The sequence below is a fragment of the Aythya marila genome, assembly GCF_965140915.1.
Source record: "Aythya marila genome assembly, chromosome: 1".
Taxonomy (NCBI): Eukaryota; Metazoa; Chordata; class Aves; order Anseriformes; family Anatidae; genus Aythya; species Aythya marila.
Window position 1 is genome coordinate 8,719,139 of NC_139042.1, and position 26,872 is coordinate 8,746,010.

The following is a 26,872-nucleotide window of genomic DNA, read 5'->3' on the forward strand; positions in this document are numbered from 1 at the left end:
CTTTTATTACAATGAAACCTGCAGTCACATGCATAAATACTAGTGAAGTAAATATTTTTTTCATTGACCGTTTGCTGGCAATTGACATTAAATTGCATTTCCTGCATATATTTAACAAGTTCACTTCATTCAGCTAGACAAACTGTTTTATGAAGTAAAACAAAACTGCTATTTAAATATGCCCCTTCTCCTTCCATCCCTCCTTTATTCCCTACTTCTCTTCCTCCTTCCCTCCCTCACCCTTTAATATGGTCAGGCATACTAAAATAGAATAAAATAGAAGAAGAAAAAAAAAAAAAAAGAAAAAAGAAAAAAAAAAGTCTGAAAACAAAATATTGACATACAACAATCCAGGCTGCATACCTAGGGTACTGTCCGAAACAACTATTTCTAAACAGAAAAGTTCAATGAAAATACATAATCTTGAAAATAGTGTATAAGAAGAACAAAGTCTGGTTTTCAGAGTCCAAATGGCTCTTTATTGAAAACCCAACCTGGTCAAATAAATTATGGTCTTTCTGGAATAACATAGCATAATTTACATTTCACTCTATCAATTTTCCTATCTGAGTAATACGTATGTGCTCCAAGGTATATAGGATCACCATTGTATTTAGGATTGTCAGATACTGATTTTATGGAGCTTCAGAAATGGAAAATGGAAGACAACCCATCATTGCTGGTGGTGTGGTGGTGTGACTGAGTTGGAAAATGAAGCTTTGAGTGGAGATGCTCAACCACCATTTTTCATGGGTGTGTGGAGCTAAGTCTTCATGCCTGGCAACTCACTTGTGCATCAGCCCGTAGTCCTAGGAGCTGGGATACGCAGAGGTGGTTTTATGGAGAACTAGAATGAAAATGAATTTTAAATCCATTTTGTAGTATCTTTACCCACTTGGAAGGCAATAGAGACTCATGCATTTTATTATTTATTGCAAAATGGGAAATTGTTTCATTTTGAAATGGTCATCTAATTAAGACAACTCATCTCTAATGACCAGCAAAGAGGACAATATAGAACATATAATTGTATTTATTTATTTTTTTTTTAAAAAAAAAGGAAAGAAAGAAATGTTAGGGATTGGATCAATATAATTAAATTTTACATTTGCTTCTGAAAGGGTATCAGAACAAAGTGAGCTCATTAATTCCAAACTAAATCTTTCATTCTGGCCTGCCTATGACAACCCCTTCAGAAAAGGCTCTGTTCACTTGATATCCAGGTGACATTCACACATTTATTGCATTATAGAAAGAGACTTGACAGTTTCTTATCACTTCAGTACAAATAAAACATTTTGAATTATGTAACCACCTAAACAGGTGGTCTATGCCTTATTCTTCATGGTATTGTTTTAATTCTTACATTATAAATATGTTCTGTCCTCCTGCTATCAAAAGCAAAATATAAGGTCCAAAACTGTGACTGCATTGAAACTTGATGCAACAGAAGCAGGGGGAACAGATGGTAAGATCAGAGTTTAAAGCAGGTTTGAAAAATATATTAAAAATTAAAAAAAAAAAAAAAAAAGAAAAAGAAGGAAGGAAGGAAGGAAGGAAGGAAGGAAGGAAGGAAGGAAGGAAGGAAGGAAGGAAGGAAGGAAGGAAGGAAGGAAGGAAGGAAAAGAAAGAAAGAACAAACGAACACCAAATGAGCAAATAACTATATATCCTCTAAGTGGTTGTTGTTGTTGTTGTTATTTTTAATTATTATTGTTAATTGCTATTATCCCAGACTTTAAGTCATAGCTCTCATAAATATTTGTGAGAGGAAGTTGTCATTATGCTTTCTGAATGTTGACTGTAAGCCACCAAAGACAAGCAATCAGTAGAGACCTAAAACACATCAGCAACTGCTAAGTTGGTTGCAAGTTGAGTACATAATTATTTTTGGAAGAAGCAAGAACTTCCTTTGCTTCACCTGAGGCACCTAGATTGTTAAGTAAATCATGGGATTCAGCTCATGAAGCTTAGCCCTTTAGAAGCCATCTAAATGTTTAGGTGCTTGCGTTCACCTGAGTGCTGATTGAAGGTATGAATTAAGTGTTATCCTTAATAAGGCATCCATACAACTTGACTTAAATAATGCTGTAAATTTGAAATAGCTGACCTGGCACTGGGTCTAAATTACAGCCTAGCTGCTGAGATTATTAAACCAGTAGCATGACATCCGTGTAGCCAGTTTCCATTTGCAACACATCTGCAGCTAATCAAATCATCCCATGCAGTCGCACGCTGCTTTATAACCTCAACTGGGTTAACTGAGGTGGAATAATTGAAGCTAATTGTTGCAGCTCAGGCAAGCCCTGGATAGATTTAAAACATTAAGGCATTACAGCACCATGTATTTATGCTAGAGGGCACTCATAATTCATATAATTGAGGCACTGTGCCAACAGTAACTTTCAAGGAGTGCTGTGAGGTAGGTGTGTACATCAATCCCTATTTTACAGATGAGGAAACTGAGGCAGAAAGATATTTGACCCAGATCACAGCAGGAATCTGTGCTGAAGGAGTCTTGATCTGTGCTGAGATCAAGACAACTGGAAGTTATTCTCCTAGATAAAAAAAGCCAGCTTATTCATATATGTATATACATATATATATGTTTGAGTCCTTATGTCTATGTGTGTGCACAGGTTAATTCTGGATATGTATTTTTATTTTTAAAATTATAGACCTTATTTTCTTGTATGAAAATTCTGTGACAAAATGTATCAGTCCTCCCATCCATGGCGCTACACACCTCTAGGGACAGAAACCCATCTCAGAAGACAGCACTTGCCACTGAAAGTTCGCAGCTTAGGAAGGAAAGAACTGAGTGGGAGCAAGAAAATGGAAGAAATATGTCTGTGGCAGGAGACAGGTAAAACTTGTCTTGCAGGCTTGCAGCCAAGTGTCAAGATTTCTTGTCTAGACACACTTGTCTGAATGACTCCACCAACCTGCATATTTTGTGATATTCTGAAAATCAGCCACTTCATTTCCACAGTATAGCTCAACAATTTCTGCAAATAAATATTCCAGGAGTGTTTACTCTCAAGACTGTTTCATTTTGCTTCCTATGGTCATTCACACAATTTTTTATTTTTATTTTTTATAAGAATGTTCTTCAAAAACAAATACCCTGCTGTTCAACAAAGATGTATTCCTGAAAGGTTTATGTGTTATGTTATTGTATATTTTCCCATGAGAATCAACATAATGGGGAGGTTGCATTCAGGGGCTCTTGGAGTACATACAGTTTAAACACATGGGGACAACATACATGGATGGAGGGGCAAGAACAAAATCATGGAGTTCTTTTTTTAAGGAGATGCTGGCTTTCTGAAATAGATAACCTTTCTGAAAACTGTCAGTCACTTCACTTGTGAGACTATACCCCTGATTCCCTATTTGGTCACCTCTCACCCTTGACTTGTTTCATTTTGCTTCATCTGAAGATAATGATAACAACTATGAGAATGTAACTCCTCTGGAAGGGACAGCAAAAACTACCTCATGTTCAGTTTCATAAGCTGAGACCTTCTGGGGAACTGACTGACATGGAAGGTTGTTTTATGTTCAACCTTACCACTTCATCCAGGAGACTGAACTTGGCAATATTTCACTGTGAGAGTTGTTGCCCCTTCCTGAACAGCTATATTGTCATCATCACCTTCCTTATATGAAACAAGATTATTCAACTGTAATGTGGGAACAAAACAGTGTAATGATGATGGTTGTCTGGTCAGAGAATTCAGAAGATGGGCTGGAGGACCAAGGGATAAGTAGGGTGTTGCTGCAGTCACATAACAAATATGAGATTTCAGAAACCACACTGCAAGGAAATAGATTTTGATATCAGTGGTGGTGCTACCCAACCAGGAAAACACAGCCATAGCTATGAGACTTATTTGACTAGTAGTCAGATAGTTTTGAGTAGTTGCTATCAATGAACAGTTCACAACAAATTTTAGCTGTTAAAAATTTCTGGAAAATTTTAAGTATACTTTTGAGATAACTGAAATTTGCTTATGGACAATCTGTGCAGGCTGGATACATTTGGATACAGTATACATTGCGAGTCATAGTTGCTCAGATCTTGTAATAGTCTGGAAGTCTCTTAGGATTTAAAGCAAGCTGAACAACTGACAATCTTGCTGGAACTCAAGTGTGGTTTTATAATATCTGGTTCAATAGGCTGAACTGGATCACTCTCACTAGCAATTATGTGTTTCACCAGGCATCTGGAAGCTTCATTGATGTTTATATTTTCCTGCAAGTGAAAGAGAGAGGTTGATTAGTCAATATTAATTACATTATGCTGCATATTGCCTGTGTAGAGTTAAACTTTTCCCTGGGTTACATCAAAAGTTTACTTTCCTTAATAAACAGCTTTTAAAAATTGATTTTGACATTTTAAAAATGTTTACTTTCATTTTTTTAATTAGTTACATTTTATGTATATTAAGATTCACATCTCCTTTAAATTATACATAGAACTCACTTTAAATTACCTCAGTCTTGGTGATATGATTACTTCATTAAACTATACAAACACTAAAGAGATATTAAAGACAAATGGCTGAAGTAAAGCTCCAGAATCCACATTTCACTGCTTGATTAATGGTTACTCTGATTTTTAAATTATTAATTATCTGTCAGCAACTACAGGCATAAATAGCTCTTGTTTTTTAAGAACTTTTTCCATGGTTTCAGGAGGGTTTCTTTATACCATGCTCACAATGAAACTTGTGATGAACAGATTCATTGAAAAAATAATACAATCTCAAATTATTCACAAAACAGAAAAAAAAAAAAGTCCTATATCATTAAGGTTCCTTATTTATTATTTATTATTTATTTATTTTTTATTTTTTATTTTTTATTTTTTATTTTTTATTGAGACAGTATCTCTAATGTACTGCTTCAGAAGATGTATATCACCATTGTTTTCATTTTCAAGACAGAAATCCTCACTCTAGATGCTTAGAACGAAATGAACAGCTCATCTTTTTCTACATGGATCTTTCTTCCATAGCATGATTAACTTGCTACAACTCTTACTTAGAATAAACAAAACAGCCTGTTCAGTGAGACACAGCTCAGCACAGCATATAAAATAAGCAGGAATACTGAGTAAGGATTTTTTTAATGACAGCAACCGGTATGGCTGGAATGAGAAGCCAGGCTTTCTAGCATAAAATACACTCTCCTACTCTAACTACTGGCACTGATCACTTATTTCATATGACAAGAGATAGAAACTCACTGCACCTTCAGTCTTACAGGAAATTATATCACACCTACACGCACACACACACACACACATATATATATAAAAATATAAGTATGTATTTATGTGTATGCACATACTTCTCTTGCTCCATCAAAATTATGTATTACTTGCATCTTAAGACTGACCCAGGTTTCCAAGCTGAATCTGAGGCCTACTGTACTGAGGCCACACCCACCCACCCACCCAATGCAAGTCTACCTTCAGCAAATGCTCAGCATCAGTGCAGCATCACAAACAACCTGTAAAATTCGATGTAAAACCCTTTTTTATGCATGTTCAAAATTGTCAGATGAGATGTTTAAGAATGTAGTTCAGTTATAAAAAAGAAAACAAAGCACATGTGTGTGTTTCAGTAGAAATGGTACAATTATATGAAAGATCAAAAGCCAAAGCAATGGATTCTGTGAGGCTGATTTCTAATCCTCTTGCAGTCAATTGCAAACTCCACAAACTCCACTGGCCATAACTTTGCACCACAACAAAGAGTTGAAATCTGGAGATTTAACTGGAAATGTTAATTCGTGCCAACATCACAGGATTCTTCAACTACACAAGTGAATTGAAATATTTCAACTTTGACCTGTAAAGAATATAGTCTGGTTTTAACAAATCAGAACTTTAGACAAGCCATTTACATACTAACCCCTGGAAAGTAATAAAGATCTTGGAATCAGGTCTGTAATGAGCTGTCAAAATGCAACTTTATCACATGATTTTCCTGAACCAGACAAGCAAATTCCTCAACTGTGTATGAAATTTTTTTTTCAGGACACTGTGAAGTTTTCTTAGAAAAAATAGACATTGAAAAATATTTCAGTTCTGCTGACAATAAAAGAAGGTTACCAAACAGAGAATAAAAAAAAAAAAGAGAGAGAAAAAAAAAAAATCCATCCCTCTGCCCCCCCAAAAAAAGTCTTTTCCATTATGTATTCTGTTGTTAATGGACAGATAATCATTTCATTTACCCGTGTGCCACTTCTCTTCTGAGATGGGAGCATTTAGTTTTTTTTCAAGAATGTCTTAATGACTATCTCAGTTTGTGCCTAAATACATTAATATTCACATGCATTAACATGCAAAGGCACTTCATCAGAGACTTAAGATCATCATCTTATAGGAATGAACCCAAGCCCACAAAAGCATAAAATGGGTATAGGTGAATGGTCCTTATCCGCACTGGTGCTAGATTCCAGGTGGCTGAGACTAAAAATTCAGACAAAAAAATACCACCACCATCACCACCAACAAAACAAAATGTTGTTCTATTTCATCTTGAACTGAAGCTGAAGCAAAACTAGGTTATTAAATCCTCTATAGATTTTTTGGGGAAGTAAGCCAAACTTGAACAGGCGAATACTGTTTTGACATAAAAAAAATCAAAATATTTAGTTCTGGAAATATCAAAATGAAATGTTTTTCTTTTTCTGTATTGCTCTTTCTCCTTTTTAATTATTATTATTTTTTTTTCCAAATTTGACCCATATTGCTGATTTCTTTGATAGTTGCATCTTGGATTGAGTCCACTGTTTCACTGGGAAGTGTCTGCCCACATCCAGTGATTCTCTGTAAAGCAGGATTAAATAAATCTAAGTTTTATGCTCAGCCCTGGCCATTCCACCTGAATAAGCTTCTGCTTTCAGTCCATGCCCACCTTCCTCTCTGCCAGAGCACCATCCCTTCAGATGTGCCTACAGAAGTTTACGTGACTGAGCTCTTGCTTCTTCAGGCAAAATGTGCTGGTTTGCAAGGTTTCACTATTTAAAGTATTTGCAGCCAAGCAGTTAAAATTCTTCTATTTGTTCTGTATAAGAGGTAAGGAATAAAAATAAGAGGTATGTAAGAGGTAAGGAATAAAAAGTCCTGTCCGTAGTGTGTGCTGGATCAGACATATTCTCATCCTGCTTTTGTTCCAGTCATTCCAGAACATTTATGTGTATGGTCTAGATGTGGCGATTAAAATTTCTGCCAGGGGACAAGGGAGCAAGAGTTGGCCTTTACAGCCAGCACAGCTGTTTTTAAGCTTTTGTCCAACTCCACCCTTCTCCCATGGTTCAAGTGACAACAGGTACATGGTACAAATAAGAAGCAGTGCCTTAAGTCTCTCACTACAAGGAGGTTCTTCTGCCACCAAAGCAACTCCAGCAGTCCCAGCTCCATGCCTGGACCACCTCTGATGCTGTTGTTGCCTTTTATTCTAAACCTAATCCTTGTCCCAGATCTGTTGATCAGACATTGCTATGTTCTGGTCTGCCTAATGAAATATTGATTTCTGCACCTCTCATCCTAGAGTGTGTTTTGGAAAAAAAAAAAAAAAAAAAAAAAAAAGAAAAGAAAAGAAAAGAAAAAAAAGATCAATATTCTTTTAGGCAGCATAGCAGCAGCTGCAAACAGTAGAAGGTGATCTGCTATCCAAACAGACACCCAGAGACCTGGCAATTTTAGAGAATAGGAGGTGTTGAAAAGCAGTCTAGGCAATGACAGAGAAAAAGAAGCAGGTGAAAAGCCATCCAACAAATACAAAGAAACTAACAATCAGGATGTAAGACTGGATAGAGAGGACTAATCACAGACAACTTACTAATTGTACTGAAACAAGGAAACTGACCCCATTATGCCTAAGAATAAAATTAACCATTTGAAAAATAGGAAAGAAAATAAAAGTGAAAGAACAGAGTGAAATGGTGTCTGTCTATCTGTCTCTAGGTAGAAATCCTTTAACTGTCATCTCTCTTATGACTATTGTTCTACACAAAACACCTCAGAAATTGTGATAGCACTTCAGATCACCTTTCTTTTCCTTTCTTTTTCATTTTCACTCGGTTTCTTTCATGTTCAGAGCAAATTCTTTAGGCCATCCTGAAGAATGTACCCTGCCTTAATGGTGGAGGAAATTCTGAATATCAGGATGGGAATACAGGTTCATTTAGTCTTTGACATGTTACTAGATGCACTACTGTTTCTGCAGCTTATTTTCTGCAGCTTATTTAAATTATATCCTATTTCCTAACTTTGGATAGTTATCTAAATACTAGGGAAGGACTGTTTACTTACACTATTTTAAGGCTGTTAATACTCAACATGGCATCTTTTATTTGTTTTTCTCCACAGCATCTTTCTGAGTTAGGGAAGTGCTGCTAGAACCATTTACCAAATGAAGAAAATTAAGAGCCCCAGACAAAGCAAACTGCAAGAATCCTGGTCCAGTTCATGGTGGCTAGCTGGGAAGTTGGTGAAGGCACAGTTTGAAGTGTTTAAGTGTTGTTTGTTTGCTTGTTTATTTCCTCCAAGGCTTGTGGAAGGTTTATACTACAAGACCAAAAATGAAGGATCTTGCCACTAACATGGTGCCTTTATTGCTTTGGGTCCTCTCCCCTCGCTTTTCCACTACCTCTCACATACACTTCCTGCATGATAGCTCTTATAAAAACTTTTCCTGGACATCTTGAACAGGAGGTGTCTAACCTATTTCTGTGACTCTTGTGCCTTAATAAGCCCCAGCACATGAAAGATGCTGTCACAGTCAGTGCTGCAAAAACTGAGTATTGAATCCAATCCTAAGTGAAAATCAAAACTTGCTACTGTTAATTCTATTACCAAAGTAAAGCAAAGAAAATAAATGTAAGCAATCTTTGAAACCAGAAAGGAACACTGAAAGACACAAATGAAATTACAGTTTGCTCTGTAGATAAATGTCCTTCAGAAGTATCTCAAAGGACATTTTTGTGGAAAGAATAGCAACTCAAGGGGGGAGGGCTGCATGACTTAAAACATTTGATCCCATTGCTATGGGAAATTTTATAGTCTTGTAATGCAACAATCAACCGAAGGGAAAATAAATACTCTGTTGAATGTCTCACAGTAGTATACAAGCCCAGCAAGCTTTTTTGTATTCTGGATTGTTTTCTTCCTTACTGACTCTTAGCTCTTTACTGAAGAAAAAAGACATTTAATAGTTTTATGGGCCTGTCTCACTTCCAAATCAAACACTTTTTATTCATTTTTTCTTTGCCATATAGATATCTTAGGTTTGTCTTTCTGGTTGTTTTCAGATATAAAATTGCTCCCTTTCTATATTCAGGTATTTTGTATTTTCTCTGACTGAATCTGATGCTTCTGAATCTTGTCTTGAAAGTCAGGGAGAAGGGCTGGAAGCTAGCCAGTGTTATACCCATGTACAAAAAGGGCATGAGAGAAGACCCAGGAAACTACAGACCTATTAGTCTGACCTCAGTCCCTGAAAAAGTAATGGAGAAGATGGTCCTGGGGGTTATTGAAAGGCAGTTATTGAACAAAGCTATTATCAGGCATAGTCAACATGGGTTCCTGAAGGGAAACTCCTGCCTTGGTAATTTGATATCCTTCCAGGATAAGGTAACCCATTTGGTGGATGAAGGGAGGGTGATGGATGTGATCTTTCTGGATTTTAGTAAGGCCTTTGATACTGTCCCTCACAGCACCCTTCTGGACAGATGGTCAAACTGTGAGATGAGCCAGCAGCGTGCCCCGACAGCCAAGAGGACAAACAGCATTTTTGGGTGCATTGAAGACAGCATGGCCAGCTGGTCAAACATGGTGATTCTCCCACTATTCTACCACTCACATCACCTTCAATATTGTGTGCAGCTCTGGGCTCCATGATAGAAAAAAAAAGGATGTTAATATCCTTGTAAGAGTCCAAAGGAGGCCAACAAAGATGGCAAAAGGGCAGGAAGGCATTTGTTATGAGAAGAGGCTGAGGAGCGTTGGGGTGTCCAGTCTGAAGAAGAGGAGGCTGCAGGATGACTTCATCATTTTCCAATTTTATTTCTATTATGCACTAAAATCCAGGAGAAGGCATATGATTTAAAATTCATTGTAATGTGCACTCTCCCAGTGCAACCAATCTGAGGAAATGGCTACACATACTCGCTTATCAGAGTAGATAATCTTGTAAATCATGGGCAGCAGAGACTTATTAAGATGTTGTGTTGTATTGCTGTGGTCGGGTTTCTAGGAAAATGTAACAGCGTGAGTTAAAAGGCATCCAGGTGCATGAACATGAAACTCTCAGATGTGAAATTCTGTGACTGCACCCCTGAGAACCAGATAATTTCTGGGACTGAATTCTTAGAGCTGTTTAGAAATCCTGTAACAAAATCCTTTCCATCAGAAGAAGCTGATTGTGTGGTTTCAGGGCAGTCTGCCTAAGGAAACATTGGCTCCACACAGAGGCATTGCCAGGCCTCATGGCTGAGAAACCAGAGCAGCATGTCCTTCTAACCTCAGAGCTCAGCCAAGGGCTCTCTTAGATTTTAGATTTTCCTAAACTGAACAATTTAATTATTTTGAATAAAAAATTTTGAATTTTCATTTTGGAAGGAAACATTAAAATTTCCAGGTTATTGTGAGCAGCAGGTGTACTGGAACTGAAGTAAAACACATGAAATTGAATCTAAACACAAGAACACTTTATTACAGTGGGGATGACTGAGAACTATCACAGGCTGCCCGGAGAGACTGAGGAGTGTCCAATCTTGGAGATCTTCTTAATGGACTCCATTGGGCTAAACTAGATAACCTCAAGAAGCACCTTCCTCAATAATTCTGTAATTCTGTGAATTTTCAGCTTTTGGCCGGTACTAAATAATGTATTTAAGAACAGTGATCCATGGAGCTATAGGACAGCTCTGATGCCTCTAGTATGCTCTGAAGCAACTCTTCTTTTAGTTTCAGGAAACAAAATCTGCAGAGGATTCCACATAGAGTGACTGTATATCTGAACTGTAAGCTTCTGCCTTAGGTGTCAGCTTTGTTTCACTAGTTTTATGGCAGAAACAGAAGTATATTTCTAAGTCTCTGTGCAGTAAAATGGATTAGATGGATTAGACTTTTTTTAGACTTTTTTTTTTCCACAAATTTGAAAGAAAATGTAAGAAGCCATACATTCCTAACCGTGTCTGGCAGCCTCAAATGGATTGCTTTGGTTTCGGTTACCAGATCAGCAGATTAGCTGTTGTGTGTCAGCATAATTTATACATATGTCCAAATGACACACACATGACCCTATTTTGTCTTTATGGAAATCAAAACCATGTCCTCTCTTTGAGTTTTTTTTTTGTTGTTGTTGTTTTGTTTTATTTTTGTTTGTTTTTTAACTTTCATGATTGTACAGTCAGAAGAATTTATACTTTAAACAAGGGACAGTAGAGCTTGCTTCATTCACACAGCTCATTGATAAGACAAACAGAACTGCTGTCCTTGCTTAGAAGTGGCCGGGTCAGAGGAGAGAGTGACTTTCTGAAAGGTCACCCAGCAGATTAATGGCAAAGACGACTCCTGATTCCTGTTGCAGAATTTGAGCACTATGACACATTCTGTATAGCTTGTCAGACAAAAATAGAAAAATGATACATTATTACCTACCTTTTCTATAGAAGGAAAGATTATATAACTTTTTCTAGGTCCAAATAGGATGTGTCCAAATAGCCCAAAGACTTGGTGTTCAGTCTCCTGGTCACAGTGCTCAGCACAGAGGGAGCTCTGTGCTCAGCCTAGGTTGGTAAGGATCTGGAAAGCATGGCTACCAGACCTTCTGGGCAATATGGACAAAATGTGACTGTCTTTTTACCTAATTCTCCATTGTTGACAGTGGAATTATAGCATGGAATGAGAAACTCAAACATGATCATATTACAGCGATGGTAAGTGGTAAGGTATTTCAATTCATTTCTGAAGTAGGTATTTTCAAGCACAATAGTTTTGCCTGACTTGTCTGTTTTGATGCATGAGTTCCATTTCCATTATGAAGTGATAATAAGCTTCAAATTGCTGCTCTTCTAGTCCAAGTGAAAAGCTAGTCTCTTTGAACTGGGAATGGTGGTGATAACAGTTTAAAGGCTTGGAAAAGTGAGTGGACATCTCAGCTGCTCTAGCCACAAGCTGGATGATTGAAGGTGTGACAAGAATGAAAAATTTTCTCTCTTTAAATAAACGTACCTTTCACAATAATTGTAATGAAATTGATTAAATAATTTACTATTAAGGATTATTTTGTGAATATCCGGGGATGTGTTTTTAAGACTGCAATCAATATGAGCAAACCAAAGATATGTGTAAAAGAGACAAGGCTCCCCACTGGAAATATGGTGTTAAATATAACATGACTATACTACATTGTGCTGTTGCCCAATGAGGTCCTTCTTACATGAGAAACTATCAAAAGAAGTTTCTATGTTTGTAGGGAACAGAAGATTGGAATAGGCTGAATATTTCCTTTATATTAATGTAAGAATCAAAACTAATACAAGAGAATACATTACATGGCTCACATACTTTACATTACAGTTGTTAACTTAAGAAAAAACAGCACCAGGGAATAATACAGTGATGTATTTTGCTGTTCTGCCAATTCCACAGACAAAAATTTCAAACCATTGACAGCCTGAAACATGGTAGGTACATATATAGCATGCTACTTTAGGCATGGCGACTAGAACTTAAAAAAAAAAAAAAGTTTTTATAAATAATCACCTTTGTTTTTCCAAAACACATAAATCATATTCAGTTTGTTCTGAAGGCTATAACATTTCCAGACACGTTGGCAGAAAACCTCTGGAGATCTAATTATTCTAGGATACCACAAAAAAAGAGTTATTACTTATTTGAACTACTAAAACTGCTAGCTGCAATACGATGACTTCTCTGTCAGTGTTTTTCTACTTCAGAAAAGAGTTTCTATTCTCTATAGCAAACATAGCTAGATTTTTATTTTACCTAGAGCTGAGTTCAACTATTTAATATGCCTCAGGCTGAAAGAATACCAGATACATGTAACATCCAATATTTTAAAATAACAGCAATAACAACACCTGTTTAGGAAAAAAATAAAAAATAAAAATAAAAAAAAAAAAAAAGAAAGAAAATAAAAAGTGCACAGGCTTAGTTCAGAACTTAGACCAAATGGGGAAATTATTTTTATATAACTTAGCCTAAATGTGACTTTTACAGTCGTTAGTGGGATTACTTTGTTTTGAATCATTTTAAATAATTGGATTTCTTTCTGTTCAATCATGTCTGGACTGGTAAACAGAGGACTGCTTGGCTAGCAGTTATTTCTGAGATAAATAAAGTAAGGAAAATCTAAATAAAGTAAGCTAAAAAAAAAAAAAAAAAGTAAGGAAAAGAAGTAGGTTGTTTTTGTTTTGTATTTGTTTTTGTTTTGTATTTGCTTTTTTTTTTTTTAAGTCAAAATCTTATACTTGTTTGTCTCAGAAAAACCCAGACTGATTTTTCCTCTGTTGTCACTTCTTTTAGATTTAATTGTCCTTTACATTTCCACGATTCTCCACAAGAGTGCCTATCTTCTACCATTATGGTAAAAACTCTGCCACCTTTGAAATTCTTTGTACATTCATTCCCTGCCTTGACTTTAAGTAGTCCATAGTCCAACAACATAAATGCTTTGTTCTTATTGTTTTTAAAAGAGGAGGACAGATGCTTGCTGGGGACTAATTCATAGAACTCACAGTATGGATTCCTTCCTCATATGCTTTCTCATACGTCAAAGAGCAGTGAGCAGCTGCTGATCCAAACCACCTAGAACAATGAAACCTGCATCCTTTAAATAATGGTCCATCTTGTTCCCCTGTTCCATCTCCTTCTCTTCGTAAATCTTTTAGATCCAGGCATTTTAAAACAATCAAGTCATTTTTCTGCAGATGATTTTTGTGGTGATTTTGCCCTCAGGCCTGAGTTTTCAGTGAATTGGTTCTTGTCCCCAGGAAATGTAGAGTCATGTAAATGTCAGAAATGAAGAAAAAGTAGTTCTGAAGAAAACAGCCACATACAATGTTATACATCACTGGTGAGCTGGATCCCAAATACTCACAACCAGATATTTCATGTTATTTGTGGCCTGAAATGCAGCTAGACACCTAAGAAAATATTGAAAAGTCCAGAACATGTAATTCTTACACAAACAATAATTTGTCCTCATCCTGTTTCTTAAACAGAAATAGATACCATCCTTACTGGATTCTGGTGGCTTCATCCAGCAAAAATCATTAGATAACCACACTGAATTCAAACCATGCCCTGCAAATGTTGCAATGAAAATAACCTTATACATAGAGAAAGATAATTTACACATGAACCTAGACCACAATGTCTCCCTAGAAAAGCCATTTTGAAGAGACGGTGGCTAGTTTTGAAGCCCATTCAGTGGGAAAGTAAAGACACTAATCACAATGACCTCTCAGCCAATAACTCATACAATGCTTGAGGCAATTACCTGCAGCTACCCCTGCTGATTGCAAATGAAATTTCTTTTAAATATTAATATTTTAGAAGATATCAAGACCAGAAGAGTAAAATACAGGTATACCTTTCAAAGATTCTTAAGTAACTTTCACAAAGTGTTTAAAAGAAATTAAACAACTAAATATAACATTTTGGTTTTCAGTCTACTAACAACTTTAGCCAAACCAGTGCCAAACGGTTTACATTTCAAACACTCAAGCATTCCTCTGTTCTGTTAATGATGAGAGCAGCTTTCACAATCAAAGAATATAATAAACATAATATCCACCAAGATGTTATGTTTAAATCATTATTTCATGTACAATCAAGCTTCTACTAAAAGTCATTGTCATAATAGGAATGAAATAATTTGAATAGCAGAAATTCAAGTTCAAGCAACACTGATTAGATACCTTTGTTGCTGATGGGAATCAAGACATGAAATTTCCTATGTTTTAATTTCATGTGCTAGAAAAAATCAAAGTCACATTGTGGTAGAAAGTATACAAACATAATAAGGGTATAAATTTTAGACACCTATTGAGAGGATATAGAGAGTTAATATACCTTGGTAGTAAATGGAGAGCTAATGTTCCTTTTGGGAGAAAATTTTCTATGTGTCCAGTTCAGGATAGTATAGAAGGGTATGTTTTTCTCCACTGAATCCAAGAGGAGTCTGGACAACCACATCACAGGCTCCTCACTCAGTGAGTCCATCTCTGCTCCAAAGCAGTTAGAAACAGAAGCAAAAATGGATTCAGGCACTGAGATGACAGTGTAGGTGGAATTTAGGTACTTGGGGTCAATAAAACTATCCAAAAAGTCCCATTTAACATCAGGAGAAGCCAAATGCTGCTTTCTTAAATTCTGTAGTCATGAGCCAAAGGCAGACAATAGACTGGAGATACAAGAGTATCCATGTTTTATAGATGAAGTATAGAGGACAAAGGCTATATTTAGAAGACTAAAAATACTGAAAGCATTTGAAAATGTGTCTGTGGGTATTGGTGTTACTGTTATTGGTATTCCTGGTCATATCTTCTCTCCATAAATAGAAATCTTGTTTCAGAAGCAGAAGTTTTCCATTAGTCCTGTATGGTAACCTTATTCTTCATTAAAAGTTCACTGCATATTTGAATATAGTCTTTATGTATTAATAAAATTAGTTGGGACCTTTTGTCAAAGTCAACCATGCATCTGAAAATCCTCAAGGTTATGACTATCTTCCACAAGCCATAGCAATATCCAGGTGATATGTAGTCATACAGTCTGTGAGATAGTTCCCTTTCAGAAAACCTTAGGCTTACTATGCCAGCTCTGCAAATTTTGCATGTACTGATATTGTCTGAGAAATCTCAAATTGGTATACAGGAGCACTGTATGTTTAAGCTTTGTGCTCTAAACATCCCAGTGCCTTTTTAATCTTGAATGCCTTACCCAGGAAATCTGTACAAAGGCAAAGAATTTAACCCAAGAGAAGCTCATTCAGCAGTTTGACCACTGATCTCTTCCTCTCTGGACATGTGATTTTTCTGAAAACGTTTTTGAGGATGAGAACTTACAACAGTCAGAATAGTACAACCAGAGTAGTGCTACCATGGACTGGCTTTCTGGAATCTAACACAATGAAGCTCTTGTCTCAAATCAGGAGATCTTACAGACAGTGGTTATATAAAAATTTAGAGACAATGTTCATTGTTAAGAATTATGAAAAATATCCTCATATTCTCATAAGAGGTAGTCTTTGGGTCTTGCCAAAGGTCATCTTCTTTCTTAAGCTATTACGCAGTAAATTGTTGACTGTTTACATACTTTACTGCTGGCCTATAATCTTAGAGCTGTAGCATTTCATAACATTGCATATAACTTGTTTTGAAAGAAAAGGCTTAAAACAAATATAAATTGCCATAGAAGGCTGTATTACTTTACAAATTCACCTTTAATTAAATCCACCAATATAAGACCTTTGCAAAATACATATTTCAACTGAGTGACCTATTTTGGAAAACAATTTCTCTGTTCTTGGAAAAACACTTAAAAAGAAATGGAAACATTACCTTGGCTGACGTTTCAAACCAGCCCACGAACCCATTTTCTTTGCAGAACTGATCCATCTTGATGCCGTTGTTCATAAGAACATCTATTCCCTGGTCACATTTGTTTGCTAAGAGGACTGTCGGCACAGGTTTGCCATTTGGAAGAACCAGCTTAGAGTCCAAATCCTCTTTCCATTTTGTCACTGCTTCAAATGTTGCGGGTCTTGTAACATCAAAGACAATGAATGCCCCCATGGCCTCTCTGTAATAGACCCTGGTCATGTTTCCAAATCTTTCCTGACCTGTGATCATGAATGTGGGGAGAAAAAATAATAATTGTAAAAATCATTGTTTCCAGTCTAAGTCAATATTTCACATACCAGATGTTCTAATAGAATATTACTGAAGGTAGGGCTTGATTTTGTAAGTAAGTAAGTCTGACACCTCTGGAAGGCTACTATTTATCTAAAGAATGATAAGTAGAGTACTAAACTCATGTATGAAAATGTGAGTACAGAGGGAAAAAGCAGTTTTAAAGCAAACATACAAGGAAATGTAATAAATTTATGACAAGCTTGTCATAATACTTATTAAGCTGCCAGATTTCTGTGGACGGTACCCAGATTCTTGGTGTACATCACAGGAATTTAAACGACTCACAAAACATCTAGGTATAAGATTTGAAGCTCCATGATACTACAGTATTATGTGGGAAACATCTAATGCAGATGGTCTCATGCATGACAGGAAGTCCCACACAGTTTTATGCAAGTGATTCTAGTAAACAGTAGCTTAATTAAGCTCTGGAACTATACCAGGCAGTAGAGTCATTATGACCCTACTGTCACTGACAAAGTAAAACACAGAGGTGCAAAAGGTGTGTTTAAAGCTTTACAAAAGTGGAAAACATTATCAGAAAACAGAAAACTGCAGTAGCAATACAAGGAGCTGTACAGCTCCAGTAAGAGGAACTGGGAGGAAAAGTTTTACACTAGATGTGTTCTTAAGTTTTATAGCTTTATTTGCTGAATTAAAAGGATTTTAAGGAAAGATAGTTAAGGTTCTTCTCCCCCCACATTTTTTTTATTTTTATTTTTTCTAGGTAACAGTACATTATTATATTTCAACATGGACGATTGGAAATGTCTATTATTTTACATGGTTAGTGATGAAAGATATCAGGATATATTTTTTTTTAATGTGTGTGCTGTTTTCATGGGAAATTTGGCAAAAAAAAAAAAAAGTAATAAATATAAATAAATAAAGCACACAGAATTTTCCTCAAAGTGAAAAAATAAAAACATTTTAAAAAAAATAATTGATCTCACTGCTGAGCTGTGATCCCATAATTACCAATGCTTGAAACACCTCAAAGTAACAGCAGATTTAAGTAAGACAGCCATTGTATTTAGCTGTATGTTTCCATAGCTGAGAAAAAGTGCTATGAAAATAGACAATACTCCATGGAAACCTGTTTTGGCCTGATTTTCCTAATGTGCATAGTTTTGAGTGGGTTATAAAGACAAGAAGATTGTCTGTCTCACCCCAAGAAGTTTACCTGTAGAGGTTTTATGAATGGAATTTGTGCTGTCAAATGTAAAGTTGGAATGAGACCTGATGCATCCTGATTGCTGGGCTTCTAAGCCATGCAGTTTCATTTAATGGAAATGACACTGGCCAGACATACTTAGGGCCAGACCCTGGAATTTACTGAATGCATGTTATGGAGCCAACACCATCTATTTGTGTCATTCATCTTTGGTTTTATGCAATAGTTCTAGCAAACACAAAGTCATTCACATGATACAGAAATTCAAAGCAGATATCTGTCATCCCCAAATTTATTCTAGATTCTTTTTTTATCTTAAACAAACATTGTTTTCCATTGATAAAGCAAGACAGAAATATAAAAAAAATCTGAAAAATATAAGGTCTGATTGAAAATTTCTTATGGTCATGCTTTATTAAAATGTCTTATGATTCCTATTAGCGGGCTGATCAGATGAATGGCTAAGTCATGTGTTATTCAACAACCTCCTTGTTGAGCAAACTTTTTTTCATCTGCAAGAAGGTACCTTCAAACAGAAGTCAAGGACTGATTAGAATCTCATCAGTGAGGTCAACAGCAACATATACAATTAATTTTTGATGTATATTGCATTACAGTGATACCTTACACTTCTCATGCAAAGTTCTTGAGTTGCTTGCACAGCAGATGAGATGTGGATATGTAAGAATAACAAAACTTGGGTCTTACACATATTCAGCACTACAGTTTTCTAAGATAGGTGTGATGTAGAATATATAATAAATAAATAATTTGCAGCAAAAAAAATCCTTCATCACAAACAATGAAGGTTAAAGGAATAAAAGGCTCAGAAGAAGTGTTCTTCTGGCTAGTGGTGATAAAGTACTGACAAATGGTGTGACTGATTTCTTGTCCTGCTTCCAACTGCATTTGCAGATACCTAGGTTTTCCCTCCACTGAAAAGTCCCTGTACTAGTAAAAGCAACTTTATGCAGACAGACAGAGCTCACCAACTTCCATTACAAATCATCTCAAAGAAAGAGAAGGAATGGAGCTGATGACTGAATATTAATTTACATTCAGATGACTGAATATTAATATATGAACATATTTAGCATAATGATATTATGAAACTTTGAAAAGAGGTAGTTCATAGCCACAGACTTTTAGCTTTATGTCATTTGCATAATGGATTCACTCTTATTTAAATTGCATTGTGAAAAGGGGATCTCTGTGTTTTTGTTGTGCTTCAAGTACAAAAGATTGTATCAAAGCACCTGGGAAGACACTTCTTCCAAAGATTCCAAATTAGTTGAACAAATATTTATCTTAATAGACAAGGTTCCTAAAACCTTTTCACTTAGCAGAATTACTCATGAAAATAGGCATTACTTGATGGTGTCAGAATGTGGACTTGTTTTTTCAGAAACACAATGGCTTAGGCGGTTATTATGTTGCAAACTAGGTCAACCATTAGGTATTCAGTGGTATCTCACAAGCAGCCTTGAACATTAGAACCTGCTTTATTTCATGAGTGACTGAGGCAGGTGGTTTTTGCCTTTTTTAGAAAGGATCAGAAATTTGTGAAACATTTGTTTGATCTGGCCCATTGGGCTTTGCAAGGCCACTGGCATCTGGCATCAAGTCCAATGAGTCTGATGGCTTTTGCCCACTGAGATGCTGCTCTATGGTGGGATTCATCAGCCCTAATTTAGGTTCTAAAAAATTAATTTTCTGTCTAAGATTAGGGTCCCTTTGTAGTCAGGGACTGAGAAGAGATGTCTAGAGGACATTCTCGGCAAGGACAGACTTTTAAGAGAGGTCACATAAGCTTCCTTATGGAGGTATTTACTCTCTGCCCGTGACTCCTTGGTGAGCCCAATGTGACTAGCTTACACTCAGTTCAGGAAAAGATGTCTAATTGTTAAGCCAGATGAATTTTATTCTACTTTGAAGTCATCCCAAAGAGATGAATGTTCCAAAGCAACAAGATTTCCATTAAAGGGAAGGAATTCCTTTGTGAATGGTACCTGTCCACGCTTTTATATTGATCTCAGAGACTTCTGTAGCAGGGTAAGGTATCATTTAACAAGCTTAAAGCAATCAACATCTGAACAATTATAGTTTATAAAAATGCACACTACATAAGCATGACTTCTACAGAACTTCAATCTCCAATAACCACTATTATCTTTGATAAAGTTATAAAAACTGATGAGAAAGTGCTAAAACTCAGATAATTTCCACCATAATATCTGAAAAATAGTATAGATAAAAATTGTCTAATGCCCACATTTACTGTGGGTTTTACTTCTTACTACTATCCCTCATCCTCGGAGGGAAAAGTTTGTGGAAACCACACGGCTTTACACAGAGGGCCTTTAGCCAACACTGAAAAGCCGGAAAATGTGCAAAAGGATTAAACATTTTTTATCTTCTACTTCAAAACAACTTTCAGAACTTTGACTCTTCAAGTCTAGTCATTGACTTTGTGGAAGCAAGACTGAAACATAAACCAGACTAAAAAACTCCACATACTGAGCACATGAGAATGTGGAGAAGCAGGCTCTGAGCTGGATCAGGCTACAGATCCCATCAAATCCCCACCAAAATAAAACTGTCACAGTCAGGGAGTTATTTATGATTGCAGACAATAATTTCAGTCAGGGAGTTATTTATGATTGCAGACAATAATTTCAAGGTAACTTAGCCTAGAAATCACCATGACTATCTTAATTATGCATATGTACTGAAATGCTTAGCAGCCACTAAAACCTTAAACCACTGAGGATGTACAGTGCCTCGCATCTGTGAATGGCCCGTTTAGTCCTTGTGGAGTATACTGGTCCCCAAAACTTTACAACTATTCAGACATTTGTCTATATCTAAGCAAATACTATTGTTTTTGAATGTTAAAATGGCAGGGAAAGGAAATCAAACTGGTCTTTTGTCACCAGTATTGTGTGAATGTCTCCAATGCAGTGGACCGACCATTTATGAGATAAGATCCAGCCTTGTGAAAGTAAACCAGGCTATTTTTGGTAGCAATGAATAATCCAGCCCACATATACATGTATGCAGTGATGCCTGTTCTGAAGTGTTCTGTGGGAGGCTCTGAATGCTGCCCTCTGCCCCTCATGTCTCTCCCAGAGAGCTGCTGCCTTAGACCTCCTGTCTGCAACAGCTGGCTTCATCAAAAATGGTTCCAGTCTGCAACTACAGGACCACCCCACCGCAGGAGGGAAGCCTACAGTAATCCTATCTTGTAAGAACCTTGTTCCAAATATAAATAAGTATTTCTTTTAAATGTTCCCTTCCAACAGTCTGTCCACAAATCTAAAGGATGATAGTATAGAGGTAACAGAACAGCTAAAGAAACAGAACAAAAGACAGAGGAGCAAGATTGAAAGATATTTGACACAATAGCAGAGGTGGTAGAACACGTCAGGAGGGACAACAACACCTTAACAGAGAGTTTAGGACATTCAGTGAAATAAAATGGATGAAATTAAACACAATGAGAATCATACCATGTGTATCTTCTCCCACACAAAATAGCAAACATTCAGTCACCCAAATCATTAGACACTTCACTGGATCAGACATAAACTAGTACATTTTAATGACACTATGTTGTCATTAGAGACATCAAAACGTGAGAAACCATGAATTTTTATCCAATTATTCCTATCTTACAGCCAGAGCTTTAGGAACAGATATACTATTTTTCCAAAAAAAAAAAACAAAACAAAAAAAAAAAACAACAAAGAAACAAAGAAACCAATGTAATAATACGTGAAGAACAACCACTTTTATCTGTGAATTATTATTTTCTAATGATTAGTTATTATTGTTCAGCATTTATCTCTCATGTAAAAAAAAAAAGCATGCTCAACATTTAGCTATTAGATCTTATTTTAGTTTTGTTTACCAAATTAAGGAATACACAATAATATATTACAGAAAAATATATGGTATTTCACTATGAAATGAGATGGCACCAAACAAATTTACTTTCTTCCTGTTATATCTGCTATAGGAAGTATGTAATGGGTAAAATTGGTCCTTCTATGGATGGAGTGCACCACTCCTCCCATGAAATCACCAGGTATTTAAATCTTACTAATAACATAGATAAGTTTGATGCTAATTTTACTCAAAACATTTTTGAGAAAATTATTTATATATTGTTAAAAAATGTACTACCTACTGATGCACACAGTGAAGTGCAAGGAAGAATACACATTATGCTTAGTAGTAGCGTTCACTGACTGTATAATGAAGGGGGAGGCTAGGATGTGAGACATGCAAAAATACCTGAAATATATATATATTTATATGTTTATATTTATATATAAGTATCAATATGAAATGCTATTAATACACTGCAGCATTTGTTTCAATTAAAAATGTCCTAAATGCTAAGCCAACATCCTTAATCTTGGTTAAAGAGAGAAAATTTTACTTGGGGGCTTTACCCCCCCCGAAGCTAAGCATGACCTAATAACAAGGATTCAAGCAAAAAACAGGGATTGTTCTGAAACCAGGTATTTTTTTTATCTCCTCCTACTCCTACATATCTGTGTTTTGCACATGTTGACACATGAAAGCCACAGCCAGGGGAAAACGCTTCCATTCCCTCCATATGCCGAATCAGTTTCATTTCGTTTTCATTTTGAAACAACTTTTTTCACATCAGCCAGATGCCATATTTGTTGTAACTTCTATGCCAGCACCACACTGATCTGAATTCAGAAGGTTGCTTGCAGAACTTAATTTCTATGTATAGCCATTAACAGCTAAAGCTCCTCACACAGAAGTCATTAAAACTGAGACAGCAACTCTGTTTATTACTGGCCGCTGTCTTGACCTTCACAGAGATGCTTTGAATTGAGCAATTCATATGAAATTTAGTACTATGCTGTAATTCTCTCTGTCATGTGTGATAACTCAGAAAGCATGCTAGTCATTCAGTACTACAACTCGGTGTAATTGCTTCTGCAGCCTGACTGAAAGCTACATCATATGATCTGCCAGCACATGATTAGTAGTGTAATAAATCTCTGAAATTTCAGAGCATGCAAAATGCATTCTTTAAGTCCCCAATGTACTTGGAATTTACTATTAAAGACTTTTTTTTTTTTTTCTCTCATGAAGAAAAGTTTTGCTGTGTACATATTTATCATTATAATCAGTCACTGGTGAGCAATAAAAGCAATGCTTTCCCCATTATTCAAACTTCTACCAAAACAAAACAAAACAAAACAAAACAAAACAACACCCAGGTTTCTCTAATATCATAATCCCCCCCAATTACATTATTGTGTAAAAAAAAAAAAAAAAAAAAAAAAGTTGAGGATATGCACATTTTGTATAACGCAGTGTTGTTGCATAAGTTTTAGTGCCTTGGTGCTAAATTCAGAGCTCAGATATGAACTAGCTAAGCGTAGAAGAAAGGCACTCCCTCAGTTGATAAGAATGTTAAGAATTTTCCTATTCCACTAGTTTTACTAGGTACAACTGCAGACTAGATCTCACATATGAACTCACAGGCTGGCACAGCTGCCTAACAGCTGATGCAATTTTCACCTTCATTCCCTACTTAATGAACATAACTTCTTATTTTAATTGAGTTTCAAAAATGCCATCATTTTTGTTGTAATATATTGTGTTATTGCTGAACTTGGGTTCTCATATACACTACATGAAAAATGAATACTTATATCATGTAAAATATGCCATGCACAGCTTCTGTTTTGTGCACTGTATCAAGTGGTTTATTCCTAGGAAGGCATGTGGCAAGAAGGAGTCTAGGAAGGCATGTGGCAAGAAGGAGTAGCTGTGGTTTTAGTTGGAAGCTAGGTATAAAAAAACTGAAACACTGATTGCAACAATGTCAATTCTGTATTTTTTAAATAATGCAGGCATGCAAGGATAGATGGAGTTCTTTAACCTGTTTTCTCCCCCTGAGCATAAAGTTCCTTTTTTGCTTGATGTTAGAAAAAAAGAACAAGTAAACCTGGGTAAATAAATTCTAACAAAGAATTGCCAAATACAAACACTAATCTTTTTAAAGTGTGTCAGAAGTTTTTACATTTCATCAGACACAAGGAATTGGGCACAAGGAATGTAGGATGGAGAGGATGAGAAAGGAAGGAAGGAAAGGAAGGAGGGAAGGAAGGGAAGGAAGGAGGGAAGGAAGGAAGGAAGGAAAGGAAGGAGGGAAGGAAGGAAAGGAAGGAAGCAAGGAAGGAAGGAAGGAAGGAAAAAAGGAAAGAAGGAAAAAAGGAAGGAAAAAAAAGAAGGAAAAAAAAGGAAGGAAAAAAAAGGAAGGAAGGAAGGAAGGAAAAAAAAGGAAGGAAGGAAGGAAAGTAGGCATTGTGATCAGGTAACCCTGATATATTTTTTCCTCATTTTTTAACTATAAAAATCATATTAACTGTCTTACTTAATCCCTCATCTCTTCCACCAAATTAAATAGACACAACAAGAAATTCTTGTCAGCCTCCCTCCCATCACAGAGATCTGGCAGCTGCAGGGGAAGAATCAGGCCATTCAGAGAGAGGAGACTGTGTCTGAGGGCTTGGGAGAAAAATCAGACAAGACAGGTTTTGCTCTGACATCCCTTGTCTATGGGTCTGCTGGCTTTATGAAAACTCCAAAATTTCAAGCTGCCCTGAAATTCTCTCTCCTCAGTCTCCTCTCCCTCACTGCACAGGTAACTTAAAGACCAGAACAAATGAATTTGAGTCTATATTTTGTACTGTCTCTAGATGGGTTACAGGGCACAGGGTTCCTTTCTGTACTCACCTGCAATATCCCAGAGTTGCAGCCGTACCACAGTCTCAGCATCCCAGCTGAGGACCTTCAAGGCAAAGTCCACGCCGATGGTGGCCCGGTAGTGAGGAGAGAAGTTCTGGTGGACATAGCGTTTGATGATGCTGGTTTTGCCCACTCCCAGGTCCCCGATCACCAGCAGCTTGTAGAGGTGCTCCTTCTGATTGTGCTTCTGCATCTTTCCTGTTGCTGTGGCTGCTCCCTGCAAACTGATTGCATACTCTGCCCCAGGAATCCTGCCAGCCTGAGAGGAAGAGAGGGAGTGAGGAGCCGGGGAGGGAAGCGAAGATGGTAGGTGGAGGCTCCTTCCCTTTGTACGGAAGCAGGATCACCAAGTCCAGCAGGCAGCCCTGCTGGGAAATGAAGTAAGCAAGGGACTCGGGGAAGAAAAGTCTCCCAGAAAGTTTAGTGCGTACATGTGTAAAGGTCAGCACGAGGTGTGTCTGGGATTAGTCTGACTGCTAAAGACTTTGCAGGAAAATTAGTGCCACAGTTCTGTTCCCTGTTTCACTCCTCACTGGAAGGACAGTGTGTCTATTGTACACTAGCTTTGAAAACTTCTTTTTGATCACTATCTTCTTGGTGATAATTTATTAGCCCCTGCTCATTTCCAGACATGTTTAAAATGGCAGTCACCACAAAAAAAGGCAGAAATCTCCTTTAAGGATGTCACCCCTCCATTAAAGTATAAAAATTAAGCCAATGTGACTAACTTTAGATGTGATTTTTTTCTTTTTTTTTAATCAATGTAAGTCAGTGTGAATTCACTTATATCTCTAGAAGTGGCAGTTAATAACAATATAAAACATCTTTACACATTTCCATGTTAGGAAAGATGTGTGAATTTAATTATAACAGATACATATTTTTGTTTTGTTTTAACATCATAATTTGTTATCATCTGTCCCAATAAGGTACATGTTCACATCTGCTGAATGCTCATGTTTTGTGTTTTCATACAACAGGAATCTAAAATGCAAAAAATCTGGATTTATCCCATGACTCTGATAATTAGAAGTTATGAAAGCATAAAAGCATTACAGCATGTGAATGTCAGTGTCTCAACGGTTCTCTGTTTTCCAATATGAGTGATACCAAACTTACAAACAATTAAAAATATTTGAGTAAATCATTCCATTGACATGATTGACCCTACCTTTTAAATGAAAATGACAGTGACAGTTTCAATTAGGCAGCTTTGCTGGCAACCTTTATGTGCTGCCTTGAGACATTTGAACCGTTTAACAGTTTTGAAAGCAAACTCCCATAATTTTGATATTGCGTGAAACTCATCCGTGAATTATTTTAACTTTTATCAATGACAGTGATAAAATGAAAATATATTATACACTTACTGAAATACCATTTAATGGAGTTCTTATCCAAATGTGCACTGAAATGGCATTAGGAATTTGTAATCTATCCAAAAGCGGGATTTTAGAAGACAAAGATCTCAGAGTACCATTAGGAACATTTATGTTATGTACTGTTTTATAATCACTTTTTAAACTCAAAAGTTTGTTTACATACACATATACAGAAAAGTGTAATTTGAGGATTAAAAAAAAAAATCTTTTTTTTTCCTTGAAGCTTTTTTTTTAATAAAATTTATTATTATTTTTTTTTTCAATAAGACACTTTCCAAAAATAAGATGTCATTTCTATACTTCTGTTTGGAGACAAAATTATGAAGGGATTAGCTTTGTTAGCTTACAGCATCATTAAAGACTGCAATTTGAGAAGCAGATCATTTCACTCCTCTCAGCTACTACCTTTGTGTGATTCAAGCTTATTATCTTTGCTATCTGGCAGTGTGCAAGCTGTGACTCTTGCCTTCCTAGCACTGCCATTTTCAGAGAGTATCCACTAGCCAAGCAATTCAAAATGCTTACAGTTCCTCTCTAAAGTTGAAGA

At 36.3% G+C, this 26,872-nt stretch overlaps 1 protein-coding gene across 1 annotated transcript; it reads right to left on the reverse strand.

The window, feature by feature from the left end:
• Positions 1–4,105: 4,105 nt before the first annotated feature.
• Positions 4,106–25,187, reverse strand: RAB38 (RAB38, member RAS oncogene family; the record flags this gene model as incomplete). The annotated part of the gene is made up of 3 exons (XM_082751703.1): positions 24,932–25,187; positions 16,615–16,895; positions 4,106–4,258 (listed from the first exon to the last, which is right to left on the reverse strand). Exons 1-3 carry the CDS (start codon positions 25,134–25,136, stop codon positions 4,106–4,108), a joined length of 639 nt encoding a protein of 212 aa, XP_082607829.1. The 5' UTR covers positions 25,137–25,187.
• Positions 25,188–26,872: the final 1,685 nt, after the last annotated feature.